The sequence below is a fragment of the Simochromis diagramma genome, unplaced genomic scaffold (assembly GCF_900408965.1).
Source record: "Simochromis diagramma unplaced genomic scaffold, fSimDia1.1 OVJJ01000604.1, whole genome shotgun sequence".
Taxonomy (NCBI): Eukaryota; Metazoa; Chordata; class Actinopteri; order Cichliformes; family Cichlidae; genus Simochromis; species Simochromis diagramma.
The window spans coordinates 3,365,722-3,389,050 of NW_024387416.1; the positions used below are offsets into that span (position 1 = coordinate 3,365,722).

A 23,329-nucleotide genomic window follows, 5' to 3' on the forward strand; every position below is an offset into this window, starting at 1 on the left:
GCATGCTGACTTCCTTACTCCCCATCGTGCCTGCACGGCCTCTCGGAAGACTGTGGAGTGTGAGGAGGAAGGAAGGAGACTATAAAAGGACACTAAAAAGACTGCAACACAGGAGTGTTGGGCTGGCAGTGCCCTGCTTGGCTTCTTTACCACAAGCTCCCGCTAATGTAGAACCTTAAAGCTCAAGTGTGGCTGATTTATGTCTCAGGAAAGAAGGTGTGTAAAAGCTAATGCTGTACACAGCCCTTATTCTGGACTGTAAAAAGTGTCACCAAATGTTACCCAGCACTTGTCTGTTTGTAATGTCATGCGGTCTTATTCACAGCTGTATAATTGAGCAATGGCTTTTGAGAGCCTGTTTGCATTAGGAATCTGTGCACAGCTGCATTTTCCAACATCAACAACAATATGCTTTGGTAATTGTGTCTGTTTGCTATACTGGAAGCCTATTACTAAGCAATCTGTCTCCTTTAGTACATTTACAGATTTTCTTCCACTGCAGAGGATGAGCAACCTTGAAATTCCTTGAGATGGTCTGTGATAAAGTCAAGGCACTGTCTTGTCTTAAACCCCCCTGAGAGGAGGGTTTCAATGAGCAGACAGGAGCCAGACCAGTGGCCCACATGAGAGAGTCTGTGATGGAAACCCCTCTGTACACACTGCAAATCAAAGCAAAGCCATGTAAGTGTTTTTCCACACACTTTCAAGAGACAGGGAGGAATGGACCAATACACTACTGCAGTCTGGTCTCCTGTGAATGCCTTGGTGTGAATGGCTTGAAATGTGCACCCAAAATAGTAAAGAAAGTTTTCTAACACCCAGCAGGTCAAGGAAAGACGTGCTACAAAGAGAAAATCACTGACCTGCTGCTGAGCGCCACATAAGGCAAAAGCACGAACAGTTTAAGAAAATCAGGTTGGAAAAAATCTGGTAGTTAGCAGACAACTTTGTATAAAAGACAAAACCTGGAATGTACCTACAACAGACTCCACAGCAAAAACAGTGTGCACACAAACTATGATTGGTATGGCAAGTTCACAAGATTTGCCTGTTTAGAAAAGCATATGTTAGAATTTGACCCCATATTCTTCCAGTAATGCTTGAGAGCTGTTTGCTATATTAGATATGACGCAAGCACTGGTTGTGAGGGGGAAAATATGTATTCCCCAACTGGTTGGTAAGTGGTTCCCAGAACTTCCAGCAACCACTCATTAACCAGCTAGGAAAATCACATGTTTCCCCTGACGATCAGTGGTTGCCAGATGGTTGCAGACTAGCCTCTAAGCCTGTGTGACTGGGACCATATTCACTAGATCCTATCCAAAATGGTGACCAAGTTAACGTCTCGTTAGCTATTAGCAAAGCTTCAAAAGCAGACAAAATTTGATTATAAATACATACTTCTTGTTTGTTAATGTAAATTCACTGTCTTTGATTATATTGAGTATAAACCAGTACATGGCACAGGTGCTAGCATTCTACCAAGATGGCATGCTAGCTTGCATACAGTGCGCTAAAGCAGGGGAGCTACTAGCGTGACTGACTAGTACACATGATGCTGGAGCCAAGGGGTTTCTTCCTTAGCTAATTACAGAGCCCATATAAGTTGCACCTTTAGATCTTAGCACCCAACTTGATGAGAATGTTACAGTTTTATCCAAAAGTATTTTAATAACGTGCATTAATTTTATTACTTTTAGCTGCATAGCTCATTTTTTAAGTTAAAAAAATACGTCTTATCCGAATCATATATTTGTTACAAAAATCACATTTTACCACATTGTAAAGCTAGCTAAAATAGCTTGCAGTCTTATGTTCATATCGCCATTTAACACTGAGCAACATGTGCAATAATGGAGTCGTATTTCTGATCTTGTTCAAAGTCTACATTTACATATTACTACATGCAGTCGTACAGAAGGATTATAAATAGATTAAAGAGTCCCATTTAAATCAATGCAAAAACAAAGTACACAACTAATATCTCAAAACACGTTCTAACAATAGAGAATTTATGCTGATTTCATAAACAATTCCACGTATTTAACACCAGTTGATCTGCTGGAGATGTTACATCTGAATTCATGGACAAGCTTTCTTCTGTACAGCCTGGTTTTTGATACCAAAAACAGGCCCGTCTTTGATACCGACTGCAAATATTGACTTCTCCAGGATGGTTTCGCTGCGGCCTAGGGTTGAAGGGGCTTAGACCTCCCCTGCTCTCGGGACTGCTCCCCACACCTGCTGTGGGCGACGACCTTATTTACACCAGCACCCGTTGGAAATGTCAGTATGGGGTGCAGGAAAGCCAGAGATGTACAGGACTCAGGTACACACATAAACAGTGCACACATATGCAAACCAACACACACTCTTCTCTGTTTCATCTCCAGCCTGGGATTTTTGGGCATCTGACAGGGGCTGCTTTCTTTATGAAAGGTAGGAGTCAAGCCAAAAGGCCTGTCTAACGCAAGCTTGAATTTTTGCACGCAAATCTACACACATACACGCAACAACCATGCTACAAGACCTAACCGACATATTCAATATTTGTAGACATCAATAATGGGCAAAACCTGACCTGCTCCATCTGAGCGGCATGTTTAGAGTTTCAGAGGCCTCTAATGAATTTGGCGAGCGCAGGTAAAATCCCAGCTACCCGTAACGAAACTGTGTCACCAGAGAGTCCACACCAAGCATAACAAGTCACACCGGTGGCCTGCCGTACTCAGGACAGAGAAGGCACGCTAAGGCAAAAGTCCTCAGGATGAAACCATTTCAGGACTTGGACATTTGGTCACAGCAGATAGAACAGTATACCATTTACCATCATCAAAGCATGCTAAACAGAGAAGGCACAGTTAACTCTCAGAGGGCCTGCTATTTTCATGAACCATTTAATGTGGCCTCCGAAGACATTTCTATAATTTATCATTCTGAAGCGTCACAGAAAACCCTTTTTGGAGAGCGCATGCTAAAAACCCCAGTTTGCTTCCCATTTTCTCCCTCCAAGTCTGAGGCAAAAAGCCAAATAAATCTTTTTTTTTTTTGAGGCCTGTTTGAGGAGGAATTTGGGGACCTGAACCTTCTCATGGGGAAATCCATATCAGCAGCACGCACACACAGGCTGCTCTGGTTTAAACAAAGTGTATTTTTTTCCCCTCACCAGTTCTGCTTTTCTCATTGCTGCTTATTTCGGTCACTTTTATTCATTTATTTATTTATTTTTTGCCTCACCCAGTCGATAAATCCATTCAGTAGACCCTAAAAAGCTTGTGTCCCTATGCTCCTCTCGCTGAAGCTGCAGAGAGCCTTTGAGAGGAAGAAAGAGGCAACTGGACAAAGCAGACAAGGGGGAACACTGGTGGAAAGGAAGGGATAAATGTCCCTTGTGAATCAAAGATTGCTTGTAAAAAGACAGCTTAGCTCCTGGCCCGGAAACCACGTAGCTAAACATGTCTTTCATGTAGCAAAGGGATTGCTGAGCAGATAACCCCCGTCAAGTATCGAATCTTTCTGTGCCGCCATCGTTCGGAGAAAGGAAGGGGGGGGGGAAATCTGGCAGCATGAATGCAGACAGCAGCACAAAGAGTTGACTGAACAATTATTAGGTCTCACCAGGCTTGACTGGTTTGTGTGCACATGGGAAATTCTTTAGCACATGGCAATTAAACACGGGCGGGTTGGGAAGGGCCTTCAACATGACCCAATTTTGACATCAAGCGGTGGCAAGCAGCGCCGTGATGACGTTTTGGTGACTTTTGCGTAACTTGTTTTACAAGCTATTTGCCTCTGCCATGGGAAAACTCAACAACAACAAGTGTTCGCCACAGATGCACACAGCCGAGCACTTTTTCCCCCCTCAGCTTTGTTTTATGGGTACTTTAGTGGTTGACTGTGGAAAAACCACACGTTGTAATGGAGGCGTTTATGTTATAGATATGCACAGGTACGCGCTGTGTATTGTTGCACGTGAGTTTTTATTTGTTCCTGAAGTTTTCTGAGAGTTAGACAGTTAGTGCAGTCCAAATATTTGACACTTTTCTTTTTCACACAAACTCCAGACATCCTTTTCCTCTTTAGAGGCACTTTATTAGTCTCCACCCTCCAGAAATCTAAGCTAAAAGTAATAATGCACTCATTGTATTTATTAGATTTAAATTTATTTCAGTCCATGTGACACATCTCAAAGTCTGCCATCAGATATGGTGAGGTATTAGCAACCTTAGTGCGAATGAGAACTTGTTTCCTCACTCTTCTCCATGTTGACTTTGGCCAACACATGCTAATCTGAGAACAGGCCAGAGGGGAGTAGTCTACCTGGGGTAGAGTGTCAGGAGAACGATACAGCACGAGAGAGAGGTATATAATTTTTTCCTCCTTCTACGAGTTCTCACACCGGCCTTTGCACTTGCAAGATGTTGTTTCTCACCCTGAGCATCTCAGTCAGCTTCCAAGCGTGCATGTGCCCACAAATAATGTTACTTGCTATTAAAAATGACTGAATGTGCACAGCCTGTGCAGAGATCGCATTTATTCAGCAGAGCCTGCCACCATAACATCACGCCCAGAGCCGCAGGGCAAATGTGCAACCTAAAACGATGCCGTATGGCCTCTGTCAGCACTGTACTCTGCTTCACGTGACACTTCTCAGAGGTACTGCAGCTTCATATCCAACTCACTGATTTTGGTCTTGCTTTGCCACCGCTCATAGAAATGCAATCCGTATAGAGCGTTAAGGGTGGTGAAGAGTTTTCATCCAATTTTGTATATTAGGAAGTCTCAGAGGACTTTGCTGAATAGACAATATGATACTCTCCTTTTACCTTTACCTTTAATATCCACCTCAGCGGAGAATTAAATATGAAATAATAAAGAATTTTCAGTGATTTCTTTTAATTTAGCAGCACGGTCTCAAACTGCAACTGGATCCGGCGCTGGCAAAATGTAGATTTATGGGTTTGACATTCACAAGAGTACACCGGCTCCTGTGGGACTCAGTGTTTCTTTGGTTTAAATCTTGAGTTCCACTGAGTTATGTCGTGTTATTCCCTGTCCTCACTCAGATGAAACCTACACCCTCATATTACTGAGCCCTGACATTTGGGGTAATGCAGATGCTTTGCCAGCTCCTGCCAACTGACCTCCACCTCAAAAAAAAAGTACCTCCCAGTTCATAGGTGGGATAGCCAACAGCGCATGACTAACTGCTTTAAGAAAACAAGTATATGATCAAGTCTATGTTACACTGGGGATCCGCGAAACCCACACATGTGAAAGACTTTCCCTCTCATTTGTTATGCTACATGAAAGTCTGTGGGAGCTGACAGCAAACGCATGCTGGTGCTGAACGAGTCATTAGCGTGTCAGTATGTTTACGAAATGCTCCGTATTACTTAAATTCAGATTGCACGTGCATTTGGATAAATCATCTTATCTCTGGTACCAAATCCCACGGCACAACATACTAGCGTTACGCTCCATTTAATCAGCCGAAACGAGCTTCCTGCTAATTCCTGTTTCTTCTCCGTTATTTTTTTCTTTTATTTATCCCCCCACCACCACCACCATAGCTATTAAAATGTTTCACAGTAACAGCGCAGGTGGGAAGCATGCTGGGAAGGTAATTTGTTTGAAGTTCAAGGGCAAAGAGGTGATGGGTCCTTTCACATCTTTACCATTTTTAACAGTGAGACACTATCTCTACCTGAAGCACCTCAGATCAGTCAAGTTGACACCTGGTAAATCTGCTGTGAAGGGAAAGTCTTCAAAAGGCTTTATTTGTTTTGTTCAGACTCACAGTGGAGATAACCTTGACAACACACCGCTAACTGAATTATGACCATAAAGTGGATATATATGATTTTTTTGTATATAAAAAGGCCTCGTCAACCATCACTGTGACTGAGTCTTACTCTGCTCAAGCATCAAAGCTATAAACATGACATTTATGAAACAGCGCTCAAAGCAGCGAGAACACTCGGAGGTGCACTTACGAAACAGTAAATATTTACAATTCACAGAAAAGGAGGAAAAATGACATCAATTAAACAACTGCAAATCGGTAACAGAAGCATAAGATTGAACTTTGAGTAAACGTTGACGCACAGCGGAACATTTAAGTATGATATTCTGCAGGAGTGCACTTCTCGACAGGTTCATGGCACAAATATGCATTCAAGTTTTAGAATATGTTGACGTTATACAGTGGACTCTGTGGCTGAATTGCCATGCAACTGCCATGCCATACAGACACAGTCAAGTCTTGGTGAAGAGTTAATTTTGGGTTGCTGCACCGGTACGAGAAACTCATGAGAATTGGAGATGCTTCAGATAGCAGCAGGGCTCATGGGAAGTGGCTCATTAACCTGGATCCCGACAAAGCTCGGCATGACGTCACGATGGCTGATAGAGTCTGAAAAGCTGGATTTGATTTAAAGCATTACACCCGAGGCATCGCTGTTGCTTTCTTCTTGAAGCAAATTCTTCATTTTAAAAAAAGTTCAAAGTGTGGGCACACTTTAGAAAAACTCATAGAACAAGTAATCTAGTTAATATCACAAACGCGGTAATGTCTATAATAATAAAACCGACATTAATACATGCAAACATGTAAGCATTAGAAAACAGTTAAAGTGCAACTTGACAGGCTTTTTGTAAAAACCCATCAGCTTGATGTTACATTGGGCACAAATGAACTTTATGCTTTCATGTTTACAAGTGAGACGTATAAAATATGCACGAGGTATTCTGCTTTACAATCTCATAACATTTCCACTCAGTGGGGCGGATTCATTAAAACCTAACAAACACAACTGTACGCATGCACTGAAGCAACCCATCAACCTCAGAGTGAACAGCATGAAACCAGATGAATGGCATATTCAGCTGAGATAATCATCAACAGTGTGCACCAGAGCAAAGAGAGTGCTACTCTTACCTTTAAATTGGTGGACAGATTTAAAAACATTATGACTTTTATACATGTACACCGTAACACATATGTTTAAAGGCACCATTATGCAGTTGTTTGCCTCGTGCCACCTATCGTTATTACAGGAAGCCAATGACAGAGCCCCGGTGGCCTAATGGATAAGGCACTGGCCTCCTAAGCCAGGGATTGTGGGTTCGAGTCCCATCTGGGGTGACGATTCAGTCCTTTATTGCTCACATCCCCTCACCATTTAAACTGGTTGAAATTAAGCACAGTCTTCTAAACTATATGGTCATCAACAGTATTCAGATAGGCTGTGGTGTTTGGATGAAGCTCAGCAAAAGCCTGAACTTGATACAAATCAGCATGGACTCATGTTTTTATGTTGTTCAAGCCAAATTCAGAGCCAAATATTGCAACAGAAATTGAGACTCATCAGACCAGGACACCAAGACAATCTTCTATTGTTAAATATGACAATAGAAGATTGTAAGTCTATGCAAAGTGTAGCCCAGGTTTGGACTGGGCTACACTCAACATGTCAAATCCTGTCAAGATTTGAAATGTTAAGAGGTACTTTTTATTCTCCTTACTGCTAAGAATTCTTTAAGTTCCTGTTGCTTTTCTATCAACCCAAAGCAGTCTGGCTTTTCTCTTCAGACTTGTAATGTCACTGAGAAGGGCTTTTTGTCCAGAGAACAACCACTCACTGGATATTTTCTCTTTTTGAGATCGTTCTCTGAAGTGAACCAAATCACCTTTCTTGCCCCTTCCTCGGTTTTAACTTCAGTAGGTCATCTTGACCATGTCTAAAGTACATCACTAAAAGCACTGAATTGTATATAGCTTGTCTTGTCTTTCGTCCTGTCTCCTTCCCTTCACCCCCAAGCAATCATGGCAGATGGCCGCCCTTCCCTGAGCCTGGGTCAGTTGGTGGTTTCTTCCTGTTGAAAGGGACTTTTCCTCATCACTTTCGCCAAGTGCTTGCTCACAGGGCGTCGTCTGATTGGTGGGGATTTCTCTGTATTATTGTAGGCTCTTGACCTTACAGTATAAAGTACCTTGAGGTGACTGTTGTTGTGATCACTACATTTGTGATTCCAAAATATAATATAGTTTGATAATGATTATTTTCCATGATATAGTAATAAACCAGCTAGTAGAAGTACGAACCCACATTTGTTCTTTTGCAATATGTTTTGCAGCCTTTCACAATGTGTCAAAACACCTGCTCCTGCTGATTTCTGACTGTGTGAGGGACTGGTTCAACAAATAAAATTATTTCATGAATGCATCACTCTGTCTTTACCCTTGTAAGCAATTCCTAATATTACACATAACCTGACAGCGAGTTTTCAAAGTATTAAAAAGCTTGCAAGGTTTTCAAAGTGGCTGACAGAAGAAAAGCAATTAGATGGGCACTTATTATATTTATGTCTTCAACTTCTGAATTTAGTCCCTCCATTTAAGACTAAAAATGAGGCCTATTTTGAGGCCACCACGCAGCATTAATGCAGTTTATCAAGCTGTCAGAAATTACCATTTAACGAGGCGTCTAGCCTGCTTGAACTGTATCGTATGACCAGCCAATTAAATTAAAGTGCACAGGGTTGTCTGTCTACTGCTGGGTTTTCCAAGCCTTAACTGTGGCTTACACAGCTGTTTCTACCCTCTTCTTCATCAGATAGAAGGGGAGGGGCTCTCTCGAAGCAATACCGTCTGAGCTGCGACCAGACGACGAAGCGACTTTCTGCGTATCGATTCACCTTCGCTGACATTGATGCAGTACACGCATGTACGTTCACAGGTAGGCTAAATCTGGCAAGCTGCCGCGTGGGGCACCGTACTGTTTGTTGTTATTTCACTGCGTGTTCTAGATTAATTGCATGCTAAAGGGCGGGAAAAGTAATCATAAATATTGTGGAAAAATAGTATTACATAAGCTGTAATTAGAAAACCGCATTCCACGCTGTTTTTAACATCACAGTTGACAGAGATTAAGAATGAATGGCCTCGTTTCATTTTATTCCACGCTTTCTTCCTTTCTTAATTGAGAAAGGACACATAATAACATAAAAATATTTCCCAGCGCCGATCGCCAAGCTACAAAGGCTCTGTGGTGGCATGTTTCTGTGATACTGTTGTCTCCATATTTGTACTCCGAGGGGGATGATATCAGCATATTCTGCTGTCCAGTTGTGTTCACAGATGTGCAATAGCACATATGTGAGTGCAAAAGGGCTGGAATAATTGCTCAGTGTTTTTATTACCCTCCCTGATCTACAACATAACTCATTTTTTACTTCACATTTAGCAGAGAAGTAAGAGCCGCCAGACAGTACGCAAGTCCTCTGTTTACTGGTTGTCGTCAAGGACGCCAAGAGGATTTGATGCGGGACATTATGATATCTTAAAATGAACCTAGAAGAAGAGGCAGTAAAAAGAGACATTAAGAAACACCCAGAAAAGGTGTATCAGCCCATTGGACGGGAAACACAACAGTCTGATCCAACCAACTGCTTGGCGTACCCTGTGGGGAGTCTGGGAGCATGCATCATTTGGCCAGCCGCTGGGCAAACCCAGCTTGCCTCCATCACTTTTTCCACTTTGACAAATTGCCTGATTCCCCGCTGTCTTTGAATAGCTTGAGGGACTGCCTGCTTGTTTGTGCTGAAACTACATGGTTTAAAAATTGATGAGCGGGCGTTTCAAATTATTAGCGCTAATAAATGTTTACAACCACTGTAAATAATTGAACTTGAAGTATCAAAAAACCCTGGAAATAAAAGTCCTCCTCAAGTGTTCTCAACATCTCTTGAATGTTTGAGCCTCTCTGTACACAGTAATGCATGTTCAGTGTGCAAAAGAAAAACTCTTTATGTAATACCTTCATGCTACTGAGAAGAAAAAAGACAAATGAATGAAAAATAGAAAAATACAGCTATTATTTGTAGTCAAGTGATAGAGATAAACTGATCAATCTCTCCACCTGAGCAAAGAAACTGCTCCGAAATCTAGTGTTACATCAGGGAATACTTCTATTGATCGCCAGATATGAGCACTGGGAACAAGCTGTGGTTGGGGTAGGTATTATCTTATTGGCTTCTCTTTGGGCTCTGCAGCTCATCGATAACGCAGTTTACCGAGTGCCAGTAATATTCTGGGCAGCTTTAATGACCCACCGCAGAACCTTCGGGTCTTGAGCCATTTCCATCCCATACTTTGCTCCTCTGGAAAGAGGAACACGACACAGGAATTAAGCATTCTGAGGTTTCCTTAATGAGTTCAGAGATTGCGTTTTTAGGATGGAGATGCACGATGGTGACAGATTCACTTTGACACCGGAACTAAAACTCTTCGCCTACTCTACTTCAGCTCCCCCGATGCAAACAGAGGTATGTGTCTTTGGCTTCTTTTTCCAAAAGTAATGTGTCAAAGTATCCTTTCGGAAGACACGGAGTGAGTGAGTGACTGATTGGGCGAATGAGACTCATCTTAAAACGTGCTGTGAGTGCTCACGTTGAGTAGAAAGGTACTATACGTCCAGCCCATCTGAGTACTGTTGGTGTTAGGTTGATTTCTGAGCACTTAAAGATTGCTGACCTTCGATCACTGTTTGTCTCAGTGTCACCAGCTCTTCTACTGATAGAAAGCTTCTCTGTGATCACCTACAATCTGAATCAGGATTTGCCATTTTTGGAGCTGTGGAAGTGATCATTACATGGAAAAGCTCAAGCTGCAATCAGACTGTGGACTTAAGTAAATGATGCATATAAACAAAACATGGGGCTCAGCAAAGGCCATCCATTGTTTCTAGAAAATGTATTGTTTCTAGAAAAGCCCATAAATAGCGGGTAGACTATATCAACAATAGTTTGCATGACATCCACACACTAGCAAAACTATCGCTTTCTGCTGTGGCACACCAGCCTGTTTTATTTGCAGTGACTATTCTTATTAGGCTGATAAAATACAGAGCAGCGGCATCTGTGACCCTCACCCGCCATCCTCCATGCCTGCGAGGCCTGACAGGCCTGGGGCACAAAGCCACAGGCAAGGAAGGCGGGTGCAGGAGCATGTGGGGATCGCCTCGGGGGTTCCTAGTTTTCTTCTGTCTGGAGCCCAGAATTTCCATGAAAGCTGGCATCATCAAGCTACGGTATACTGATTTGAATTTGATGACAGACACTGGAAAGACATTCTTACAGTGAAAAGAAATTAAACATGTACTCGTTCAGACAATTGGGTTAGACTGAAATCTAAATCAGAGAGCATGATGCTGAGAAACACTAGCAACATAGTTACCAGCCAATTAATGTAATATTACAGTAATGTCACTGTAATAGTTATTCGCGCTGATGTACCACCAGCAACGCTTCACAAATGGCAAACAATGACTACTTTAGACGCTTCCCCAGGAGAGGCATTGAAAGGGTATCACTTGTCTGTCTGAATACTAGCAGGTCAGGGATGAGTATGCAGGCTCATGAAGAAGGAGACTTCAGTAGTTTTCAGAGGGAGCACAACTTCAACTTTCAATCTAGTGTCAGAGGGCACCCAGTGCTACGAGGCAGAGGGTTTATAAGTCGTCTTTTGTGGATGATTTGCCACCCTGCTCTCACATAAGCCTGCCGGATCCTGGGAGAGGGAGCATCAAGGCAGACCAACAGCAGTGATTTCACACTGGAGGTTACAGGGCAATGTGAGCAGAGGCTGTGTTAGCATGCATCACGACCACCAAGAAGAACACGCGGACATCCGGTTAATCGGCTGGAGCGTAGCATGACGTTTTATAATCATCTTTGCAGAATCTTTTTTGCTCCTACATTTTGATCTAAAAAAAAACAAAAAACACAAACTGTGAGGACTAACTTCCCAAATTAGGAACAAGAACGAGCATTTGAGCACATGCACGCAGGGCGAGAAGCCTTAACGAAAGGCATAAAGCCACACTGCTCTAAGGGTGCTCCACCTTTAATAATTTGTATCTCATTGTTCAGCGTTGTGCTTTGATAATGCCGAAAACGTGCCAAAGAAGAAAGCATGTCAAAAAATTAAATAAAAGGAGACAGTTCTTTTATTAAGTGGTTGGGTGTGCCACAGGCTTTCAAAGTTCTGGTGATGGAAACCTCTTCATTTCCAAGTAGTAAGTGTACAAGCAGCCAAGACAGGATCTCCATGCTTCCTGCTTTATTCCACACAAAATGACGACTGAGGATCACCGCCAGGAAATGTTTCGAGGACACATGAGACGAACCATTAGGCAAGAGCATTTGGATTCTGGTCCATTCCTTTGGCCCCGTTCTCCCAGCCTGAGGTGCTTGAATCTCCAGCAGAGTGCTGTTGACATCGCTCATAGAAAAATCATGTGATCTGCTCTCCATTATGAGCGTCCCCTCAGCTTAATGTATAGTTAAAAAGAGAAAAGTGCGTCACCCTTTCAAAGCCCCGCAGTCAGTTCCAGTGCATTCAACAGAGCGACTTCACCATCTCCCGTAAAAACTGTTGTGTCAAATAAAGAAACCATGTGTTCCCTGCCATTTATATCCAGCCTTGTGTAAATTTAGAAAATTAAGGTAAAAGTACCACTTGTGATGATTCATCCCGATAAATCACGTCATGTCAATTTATTGGGAATGATGTGGAGTCGGAGGTGAATGAGTCAGGCTTTTCATGCATAAAATGACCCCGGCAAGATGTTATTCACTATCTGGAGTCCACTGTTCTTTTTATGGCGATATACTTATATGCAATTGAACAGCAATCAAAATCATAATTGCCTGTTCACCTTTGCCTCCGGGCAAAGTTTCCTGGGCTCCAACATTGTCTCCGATCTCACGTGGTCGCAAAAACAGCCTAACCGGACTCACTTAACCAGAAGCAGCTGGCCTCAGTGGCTACCTGGAAGTCTGCTTAGCTTTACCTATCACTCAGTGATTACATGGCTATTAGTGCACCTCCCACCACCAAACCACACAGAGGGCTTAATTCAAAAGCTGTCAGTGATTAATTACCAGTTGCCTCTACTGAGGTGAGGATATCTGAGGGGATTGGCATGACTGTAACTGTATCAGGCCAGAGGGATTACACACTTGGCGAGCCAGAAAGGGAGACTGGAAACCAGCGTGGCCACAAAGAGTTGAAAAGGAGCGATTGGGTGGAGAAAGTTGGGACTGGTTTGAAATGTGTGTATTTTCGCTCTTGGTAAAGAAATCAGATCAATTCAGGAGATGACAAGGATGAAAGGAAAAAAAGCTGCATGTGCTTATGATTGTATTTTGCAATCTAAAAGACAGAACATCCAGCTGATGTGGCCCCCTGCTGCCCTTCTGCACTTGACAAGCACTACTGGGTATTTTGGGAGGGGAGAACAAAGTCCCACACATTACAAGTAATATGTTCCTGTTTTCTCAAGAGTGCTTCAGCCAGTGTTTTGCTGCCAGGCTTTTTGAAGTGTTAACATCAAGAAATGCTGCAGAGTGGGGAAAGGGGGCTGCGCGGGGAATTAGGCGTATGGGTGAGTAAACAGGAGAAAGCGCAAACCACCAGTGCTTGCTGACGGCACATTTTATTATGGTCCCATTAAACAACAGGCCCTGTTTGGAATGCAGATCCCAGGGAAGGAGAAGGTACACGCACATTTTAAAAAAACAAGAAGAAGGGAAACAGCCCGCGAATGCTGAAACAATTATTATAAAGGGACTCGCTTCAGTGTAGAGCGCGGTGTGTGTGCGACTGGAGACATTCTCACATCATGATGGTTTCACAGGTTTGATTTACTCCTTAATCGTAACGGAGGGTGTAAAATACGTTTTCAGACAATGTGAAGCTCAGGATAACTGACTGTTGTTCAAAGTGAGTAATTTGGCTCTGCAGTTTCTTTGCTGGGCTCCCCACCACACACTAAACTCACACTAAAATTCAATCCATATGTTTTAATTCACGCTGTGTACCTTCTTGTCAAAACCTGGCACTCACACACACACTTACTCTGTCTGCTGGCTATTTTGTCAGACATACGTGGGCTATTTGGAGATCTGGTAAGCTTACGTTTTACCACTCTACACTCCAAATATATTTTTTTTCACTATTCTTCATCCCTGATCAACCTGAACCTTTTTCCCTGAAACATTTTTCCCCTCTCGTTTTTCTGTCTCTAATGTAATTTTCTGTCTCCTTAATGGCGTGAAAAGGCTCGCCCTGCTCCTCACTGGGTAAGTGAAAAAAACCATAGGAGAGCGTGGCAGTCTCCATTAATGTGTCTTACTGAGCTATTAATCTATCCTGCAGTCCATGCTAGGTTAGCTTTCTGTGGGTTTAGTTAGTTTCTATCCGGATCATTTAACAGCATATGCTAAACCCACCTGTTTGTTCCTTTACACATGGATGCCAACTTCATCTGACGGCTTGATTGAGGTGTCTTAGCTTGCTGGCTTTGTCATATAAGACAAAATTGTGATTTTTCACAGGGAGCAAATGTGTCTGCACGCGATGTAGTGGGAGGTGGATGGATTATTAATATTAAATTTCATGCCATTCCATCCAAGAAGTGTTAACACGCTGGTTGAGGAAGGGGAAAAGTCTAGCAATCAGCAGGAGTCATCCTCTGTGGGCCGTAAATGTCAGAGTGAAACGTCCTTCTGGTTGAGATATTTCAGCCTGCACCAAAGAGATGGACCGACTGACAGGAACTGCCATCCCAGGAGACACATCTCTAGCTCAACTACAGACTGTGCCAGTTTGCAGGGAAAAGTTAGCCCGTGTCAGAATGGTGTTTTTCCCTCAGAAAGTAATAACCGAGTAATAACACAAAGCGACACCCCCCTCGCTGTTAAGATGACAAACAGCATCGGCAAACCCATCACTTTTTTTTTCCCGCCAGGAGTGACATCAGCATGAATAAAACACAGTAGAAGTTCACAGTCGACTTTCTCAGATAAAGACGGCGAAAAACTTCCCATGATTCAGGAACAACCTATAAAATATCCCCAAGCTATGGACCATTGCTCTGTCTGTGTAACCACTCCATCTTCTTTGACAGCAATAAAGTGAAGACTGTGAAAAGCACATTACGGTCCTCCCCTCAAAGAGAGAGAGGGAGAAAAAAAAGACCTCATCTGAGCCACAGGCTGTCTCCTACACAGAGGAGAGGCTAGATATTGAGTGAGCCCATTCAGAATTCATAGAGTATAAAGTTATTTGCCTGGAAAGAGCACGCTCCAAAGCACTAACAAAGTATTACTGAAAGTTGCGTGCGTAATACGCTTACACTGCGTGAGCGTTTGGATTTTTAAACTACGCTGCAGATTCTTCAAAGTACACTGATGATATATGTGTTTTGTATGAAATCATAGTTCAAAAAATAAATGGGGGTTGGGGAGGGGGTGGGGAATAAGAGACCACAACTAGCTGCCAGCTTCCAGGATCAAGCTCGGAGCCGTCTTGGTTTTTAGCGTCGTCTCGCTTCATTTGATGTGAAATGTTTGCATTGTTTTATTCTCTGCCCCTTTACAGAACTGTGGAGGGAGAAAATAAATAGCAAACATATGACAGGGATTGAGAACAGAGAGCCGCCTGATTGCGAGTGTCTCATTATGGTTAATACTCGCAGTACTTCTGGCTCATTAATTCAGGCATGCCCACTCTGCAGATGAGACATTTGCAGTTGATAGAGCACTTGTGAAAACTGAAGATTAAGGATCTTTCGTTTGGGATTATCACTCGCACTAGTCTCGTTTCTTCTTGTGCCCGTGTCTGATTATGGTATATAAACATATTTTTTATTGCGTTGCTGTTCATATTTGGCAGGGTGAAGGAAAAAGAAAAAAACAGGGGAGGTCAGGGGTTGAGGGTCAACAACAAAGCACTTTCTTTGGTTGGGATTCAACACCTTAATTTCAGACCTGCAGCGCAGATGTTTGCCAATACCCGCGAATTTTCCATGAAACCTTCCAAGCACCACTATGCACTGTGACTTTTTCCAGAAAGGTCACCTACAGTATGTTCACACTTACTGTGTAACATTCCCAGCTGGAGTTGACTGAGGCTGATCCCCTCTTCATCAAACTTTAAAAAGTTGTGAAAACATGTCAGCGTCCCGCAGCATGCCGTCTACCTAGTGGTTCAGCAGTGTGCCAGGAAGGAACGCAAAGTTCACGTGTGGTTCACTGAGAGCATGGAAATGTTACTAGAGTGCTTTGCAGTAACATGCTATTAGACAGGCCATACAGCGTACTTCATTCTGACATCAAGGAGCAATTCATCCCATCTGTCGGATAACCATTAAGGAGCCGGGATGCTTGCTGGTGACCTTTTGAACGCATTACTCGAGGTGCTCATATTGATATTTGGCACATGTATGAAAAAGCATGTAAAGGTAATTAAAAAAAAGCCTTAAGAAATCCGCAGGATGTTACTTACTTGTAAAGAACATAACTCCACAATGTCAGCACTTTCAGGAGCCGAGAAAACACAGCCCTGTTTTCGGCTTTATGACGAAGCAGTTTTCAGATGATGGATGGACTTTAACTGGGTCGTTTAGCCTAAAATGCTAAAATGCATAACTTTTGGGCAAAGACTGAATCCTTCACTTTATCTGAGAATCAGTTGAAATAGACACATTTTATTTATCACTGACAGTATATAGCCCTTATCTGACACCCTGTTATCTCTGTATATGTCTGGACATGGAGATGTGACATTATTGTAGATGTTGAAAAAACAGAACTGGTGCCTGAGTCATTAACTGAATGTGGGCTTAACAATCAGACTTTTAGCTTTAATTCAAGGGGATGAACAAAAACGTTGCATTAACTGTTACAAAATTGCAGCAATTTTTACGCACCGTCCCTCGTTTTCAGGGACTCGTGAGCTATTTTAAGGGCAGGTGTGAGAGATCTTTTGTAATTTTCAACCCCTCAAAGTCCCCGATGCACCCAGAGTTTTCCATCTGGATTTCACCTTATCGGCTAATGTTGTATTTTTTATCTGTTTTCTGTCGGTGCTATTTTATAATTTCTATCTTTTCTTCTTCTTCTTCTTCTTTTTTTTTACTGCAGTGAAACTGGAGCTGTCAATCACACATTCAAGAGCAGGACTGGCTGTTTTTATTTTTTATTAATTTCTTTTTTTTTTCCCCTGAAGGCTAACCTACACTGATGCACAATAGTGGCTTGGCAAACATTTAGAAGTAAACCATAAACCCACAAGTTCAAATCCAGAACATTCCCCTCGACCCCCCCTCCCCTTACGATGCACTGGCAACCCAACCTCGGCTCAGTCCTAAAATGACCAGAATGCTGAGCTACACTGGAGGAATAAATGTTTCCATCTACTGGTTAGAAATGTGAATTTCAGCCTCTCCCACTTCTCCTCCATGTGAACAAGGGAGCAGGCAACATCACAAGTCGGATAATCTCTCAGCACCTCTATGTATAGACGGCTGTTAAATGCCTTTCTTTCTGTTAGGTGCATTGAGCGCTCAGCTGTCCGCATCCTTCACAGGAGACCTCCCCTGAACTATCAGCACTGTCACATTTCATCAGATTCAATGAAATCAACTACAAACATGCAAACAAACAAAAAACCTGTCCCTGAAAAGCTTCCATTCATTCTCACACCAGCCTGTGCTCGGAGTCAAACGCGCTTTAAAAGCCAGTACCTCACACTCCCACATGCAACCCCGCGCCCGCACCGCACTGGAAAAGTAGTTTCCTTTACCTGGAGGGCAGTTGCATTCAGGTGATGTTTGTCTGGCTGTCCGAATCTTGACGAAATTCTCATAGGAGCGCTGAAAGGTGAAAGAAAAGCATCATTTTTCATTCATTCGCCCTTTGAGTGAACCACAGTCCATTTACGCGCAAGTGAAGGGCTCAACAACAAAGTGCCGGAGAGCCGAGCGCATAAGCCAATCTTACCTGAGAGAGCAGCTCGTCCACTCTTTCCTCTATCAGTGAATTGAAATCCTCCACGGAGTAGCCGGGGGCACGGGTGAAGGTGTGCTCGCCTTTGGCACTCTCCAAATCCACAACTCGGTTCTTGATGTCAGCTCCGCTAATGCTCAGGAAAATGCAGAAGGCGACGGACGCCACGGAGCAAAACGAGGAGAAGACGTTCAGCGCAGTCGTGCGGCAGTAGTGTCGCTTCTGCCGGGGCGACAGTTCTTTCTCCATTTTTTCCATGCACTTAGATGCTCCTCTCGCCACTGCGTTCTCCATTTAACTAACAACTCCACGCGCTGCTGAGAGCAAACCGCATCTGGCGCGGAGTCACCAATTTATGGCACTCTGCTCTGTGTGAGTGAGTGAGCGAGCGTGCGTGTGTGCGCCTGCAACGCTGCGTTCACGTACGGTGACTTTGTGGTGACAGCGACAGATGGATGAGTGGAGCGCCGCTCAAGCTCCAGCCGAGTGAAGTCAACCTGCGTGACGGCGTGCCGCTGCTGCTCCTGCAAACTTGTTGCACGGAGCTTTGCAAAGTGGTCTTCAGAGGAAACCGCTCTTATGCACTCAACAGTAGAGAGGGAGAGCGTGGAAGCGGGAGGCAGTGCGCACGCAGAGGACACAGCATTAAGACTGAAGCCTTTCCGTGGCGCAGGCATGCTCCCCCCCTCACCAAGGCAACAACACGCCTCCAACGTGTCCCACTGATTAACATAATTTATTGGCTCACTCCTTTTGGGCTATTTCAGCCCAGGGGGCTACAGTTGCCATTAGCTTGTTGATGAGAAGTGATGATCAGTAAGGACAAGGACACATTTAGCCACATTTTTTAAAATTCATTTGAAACTTTTTGCAAAAATAGCCCACATGATTACTTGAGTTAAACGGACAGTGTGCAGGATTCAGCGGCCTCACCCTCCATCGTCAAGCTGGTGGCCACTACAAACTCTAAATGTCCACTCTGGTCCAACACTGCAAACTGTGGGTGGAAGAGCACGCACTCCCTATAGACATATGAAGGGACCATTCTAAAATAAGAGAAAATGACACTTTGGGGTGATTATACAGTAGTAAAAACATAATTATGTATATTCCATTGCAACAGTGCCTCCCAAATCCTACACAATGGACCTTCAAATCAGCAGTGGGCATGGTTTTTTTCTTTTTCCAGAGGAGACTGTTATTGTGACTTTGATGAAGTAAGCAAAGTGCCATGCACTGCACAACCGAATCAATATGTGGTCACAGGTTACAGTAACAGTATGCATTCTTTTTTGATTTTGTGACATCCGCCTGCCTAGAGTGAGCAAATTATTGGTTTGGACCATTTGTGGGCTTCAACAGAACAAACATGAATGAGGTCTGCTCAGGACTGAACTATGTTTGGGATAAATGCTGCATTCGGCTCTAAGACAATGTTACATAAATAATCAATGTGAACGGGGGCGACAGAACAATAAAAATATACAGTAGCTCAATGCACTGATCTCTGCATTTAGCTATTGGATGCAAGCAACTGACCCACAACACTGTATTTGTATCAAATATTCATACGGCTCATAAGAAAATATGAGCAGAATTAAAGGTTCTAAAAATGAAATATCTACATCGCAGATGGTTTCAGACTTCCTCACCACCCCTGTGCACTTGTTTTTTCAGTTTCATTGCTGTGCTAAAAAAAAATACATCAAAGTAACAGATGGATTTCACTAACTGCTTTACTGCTTCCTATTTTTCTTTTGATTTCATGGTAACATCATTGTCATAAATCTTTTTTTAAACCACAATAAACCAAAAAAAAAAAAAAAATGAAAAAATGAAACCCCAGCCTATCCACAGACACACCCCTGCCAGATTGTGCTTGGTTAGGTCACAACTACAAAAATCATAGAAGTTAGCCTGTAAGTAGCTCTAACAATGTGAAAAGGCTGCGTGATGGGCCTCTTTGTTCAGGCATCATTAATTAACTTGACAAACTTGCAGCAACTTCCTCTTACAGACGAATGTAAGATCCACTGTGTATAAAAAAAAGTTCACTCAGATAATCAATATTAGGTAAACAATCAAACAAGTCATTCATTTTTAGAGTCAGTGCATAGCCACATGAATTCATTGTTTTGAGACCCCTAATGTCATCTATGTTCTTCCTTCAAAGAGCAAACTCTCCTCACATAAAGTTATGTGAAAAACAAACTTTGCACGATGTCCTTTAAAAAACTAACTCAAGTCTCACTTCTTCCAAAAATTTAAGAAGGTAAGTAGTAGAAAGGTGCTACGTTTGGCCATAGTGCACTGCATGTTCGACAAAACCCAAACACAGCATATCAGCACAATCACCTCAAACCAACTATCAAGCACGTTGGTGGAGGGGTGATGATTTGGGCTTGTTTTGCAGTCACAATGACTCCCAAGCAGCGCAGGTCTACAACAGAACGACTGAAAAAGAAACAAATCAAGGTGTTACGATGGCCCAGTCAAAGTCTAGATTTCAACCTGACTGAAATACTGTGGCAGGAGATTAAGAGAGCTGTGAAAGGACAGGATGAATGCCCGCAGAGGTCAATGAAGTGAAGCTGATAAAGTCAAACAGAAATCTGTTACTTCAAGTTATTGCAGCGAAAGGTGGTTTTACAAGCTATTGAAACATTAAGTGTATTTCGTTTTTCATAGGACTTGATTTGGGTTAATAGCCCTCAGTTGGGGAATAAAAGGCAACAAAGTCCAATAACAGAATGACTATATAGTATCTCGTGACCCCACTGTCTACTCCACATCTGGACTGTTTGAGTCCTTCAATTTTGATAAGGTGTTAATCAACATTTTGATAATTCTCGCACTCTGCATCAACTCTAATCCACATCCAGTAACAATCTAATGCATCTACTGGGCTATGGTAACACCATCTGGCTTACTTGTGCTGTATTCATCAATGCAAGCGCTCCCCTTATTATGCATCACGTGCAGAAAGACTGACATGCAGAGTGCTGTTAGTTTGAATGAACAGCCGAACTGTCGGTCTTTTTCATTTAATGATGTTTCCTGATTTTGTTCATGAGAACATATATTGCTCAACATTAAATAAAAGGCACGCCACTCACAGTGGAGGATAAGTGCACCAATTTCCTCCCATGAACATCAAATCTATTTCTCCACATGCCTCACCCGTTTCAAGATGCCGAAATTAATTCTGAGTAATACTGAATAGAGAATTCTTTTTCTCATTTGCAGTCAGAAATCCTTAATGGCAGAAGACTTCAAATATCCATAAACCTCCCCATCCTCCTGACTCCTTATTCCGAGGCTCTTCTTTACAGCTCTCTTGCATTTTAATGCAGCTCCACTCCAAGTCAGTCAGAATGAAGGAAACGCGCAGAGTCCACAGGCACAGCTGCAGATGTCCGAGTTATCGGTGCAGATCTGACACGGTGTTCTGTATTTATGTTCCAACACTAATCAAGGATTTTCTGCAGTAGTTTGTTTTCTGAAGTGGCGCTTGACCCCGCACAATCAGCACTCGAATCTCTGGCTTGTAACCTGAAACTAAAACTACTGGAGATCTGTATCTTTTAGATCAAAAAGTTATTGTCAAAATCTGCCTCAAGAGAAAGAAAACACGTCATTTTTGGAGAGTGATTGTATTTTATTTTTTTTTTTTAAATTGCTTTCACTGTTTTTGTGGAGTCAGTAACCAATTAGAAAACTCTGAAATCATCAGGTGACAACAAAAGTGGAAAACTGGATTTGCTGTTTTGTTGCATGATGTAACGCTTCATCCGAGCACAAAATCCAGGAGTTTTTTTCGTCCGTGGTAAATACTCACATGGTCTTACAGTCAAGCTTAGTATGTTCATTCAGGTGAAGCCTCCTCAACTGCTTAAGTCTCCCTACTCTGCTCTTAGCTTTGTAGCACAAAATCGCCACTTTAGAATCAGCAGATGAGGTCCCGTGTCCTCGTGCAATTCCCAAACTCATCCCGAGCGAAAGTCTAATCAGCCAGAGCTGGGAGAAATGACACCTGTGCGTTAGGGATAGAGCCCATTTTTATAGATGGGCAGTCTGTCAGCAGCTTGTATTTCATCCAATTTACTGACTAATGTGTATTGACTTAAAAGGCACTTTGCACAGGAATTCATTAAGTTAGCCAGCCTGTTAGGCTGATAGTGTCCAATTAAATAAATACAAGGCTCTTCTGATGCTGCGAGTTCATTAAATCGTCTTTTTTTTTGTTCTGATGCTACTCCCAGGCTCAGTACTGGAGGTGTTTATAGTACAGGTCTTTGCACCTTATATGAAACTGTTGGGTGGTCTTCTCTGGAGTTTTTGAACTATGAGACTCTTATTTGGAAAGAATCATTTTACATAACTTCTATGCAGAGTGGTTGGTGATATCAAACACCAGCCCAGTGATTGATGATCATGCCAAGTTCCTCAAGTCTGACTGAATGTAAAACACTGCTTTCAGTTTCTATGCTCAATTATCATACACAAGTTAGCTTCTGTCTGAACTTGTTTTACATGAGTCCTTTCTCTAATCTTTATCTTGTATCTTTTATTGTGTTTTTTTTTTTTACTGTGTATCTTTAGACCACACCAAACATCAAATTAAGCATCAGCGTAAATGAAGTTTCCTTTGTTTTTTTTTTTCAAGGATTAATAAAATGAAATGAATAAAAAACTGTTTATTTAATCTAAAAAGAATATCTGTGGAAGGACTGTGGCCACACAAATGGATCAGGTGTAATTCTAGAAGACAAGATGTTCAGTGTTACAGCAAAGCTACTGCTGAATGCTGTTGTATTATTATTCTGAATTTGACCCGACACAGTCACCTGAAACCAGACGTGGCCAGTATTTCCTCAGATATCCAATGTACACTCGCCGACCGCTTCACTGGGTACACATGTTCACCTGCTCCTTCACCAATATCTAATCAGCCAGTCACATGGCAGCAACTCAGTACAAGTAGACACATAGACAGGGTTAAGATGACCCGCTGAAGTTCAGCTGAATTTTAGTGACTTTGAATGTGCCATTGTTGGTGGTGTTTCAGAATGTGCTTTGAGCTGACAAGAAGACAACAGAAACTTAAATAAGCAATCGTTACAACCAAGGTACGCGGAAGAGCATCTCTGAGTGCACAATGTGTCAAAACATGAAGCAGATGGATGCTGCTGTCAGCAAGCCAGATGGGACTCAAAACCATAATATTTGAGAAGAAACAGAGGCTACAATTTGCACAAGCTCACCAAAATTGGACAACAGAAGACTGGAAAAATAGTGCTGGTCTCATGGATATATATATATATATATATATATATATATAAATATATATATATATATATATATATATATATATATATATATATATATATATATATATATATATATATATATATATATATATATAAATATATATATTCTTTTTGTTTATGCGCTCATCGTATCTAGCATCAAA

General features: G+C 42.3%; 1 protein-coding gene and 1 non-coding gene across 14 annotated transcripts in view; one reads left to right on the top strand and one right to left on the bottom strand.

The window, feature by feature from the left end:
* The window catches only part of LOC120721844 (collagen alpha-1(XXV) chain), a 152,714-nt gene extending 134,148 nt beyond the window's left edge, over window positions 1–18,566 (bottom strand). For 4 of the 13 annotated variants that reach the window (XM_040012504.1, XM_040012501.1, XM_040012497.1 and 1 more), the window contains exons 1-2: window positions 17,851–18,563; window positions 17,654–17,723 (exon numbers count right to left, since the gene is read on the bottom strand). In XM_040012504.1, the coding sequence (XP_039868438.1) occupies window positions 17,654–17,723; window positions 17,851–18,150 (370 nt within the window). In that variant the 5' untranslated portion in view covers window positions 18,151–18,563. Of the gene's footprint in view, window positions 1–17,653; window positions 17,724–17,850 lie in introns of all 13 variants that reach the window. The other 9 variants (XM_040012507.1, XM_040012505.1, XM_040012498.1 and 6 more) reach the window with 5 other exon arrangements.
* On the top strand, window positions 7,075–7,147 carry trnar-ccu. The gene has a single exon. It is a non-coding gene; the product is annotated as a tRNA-Arg (tRNA).
* Window positions 18,567–23,329: the final 4,763 nt, after the last annotated feature.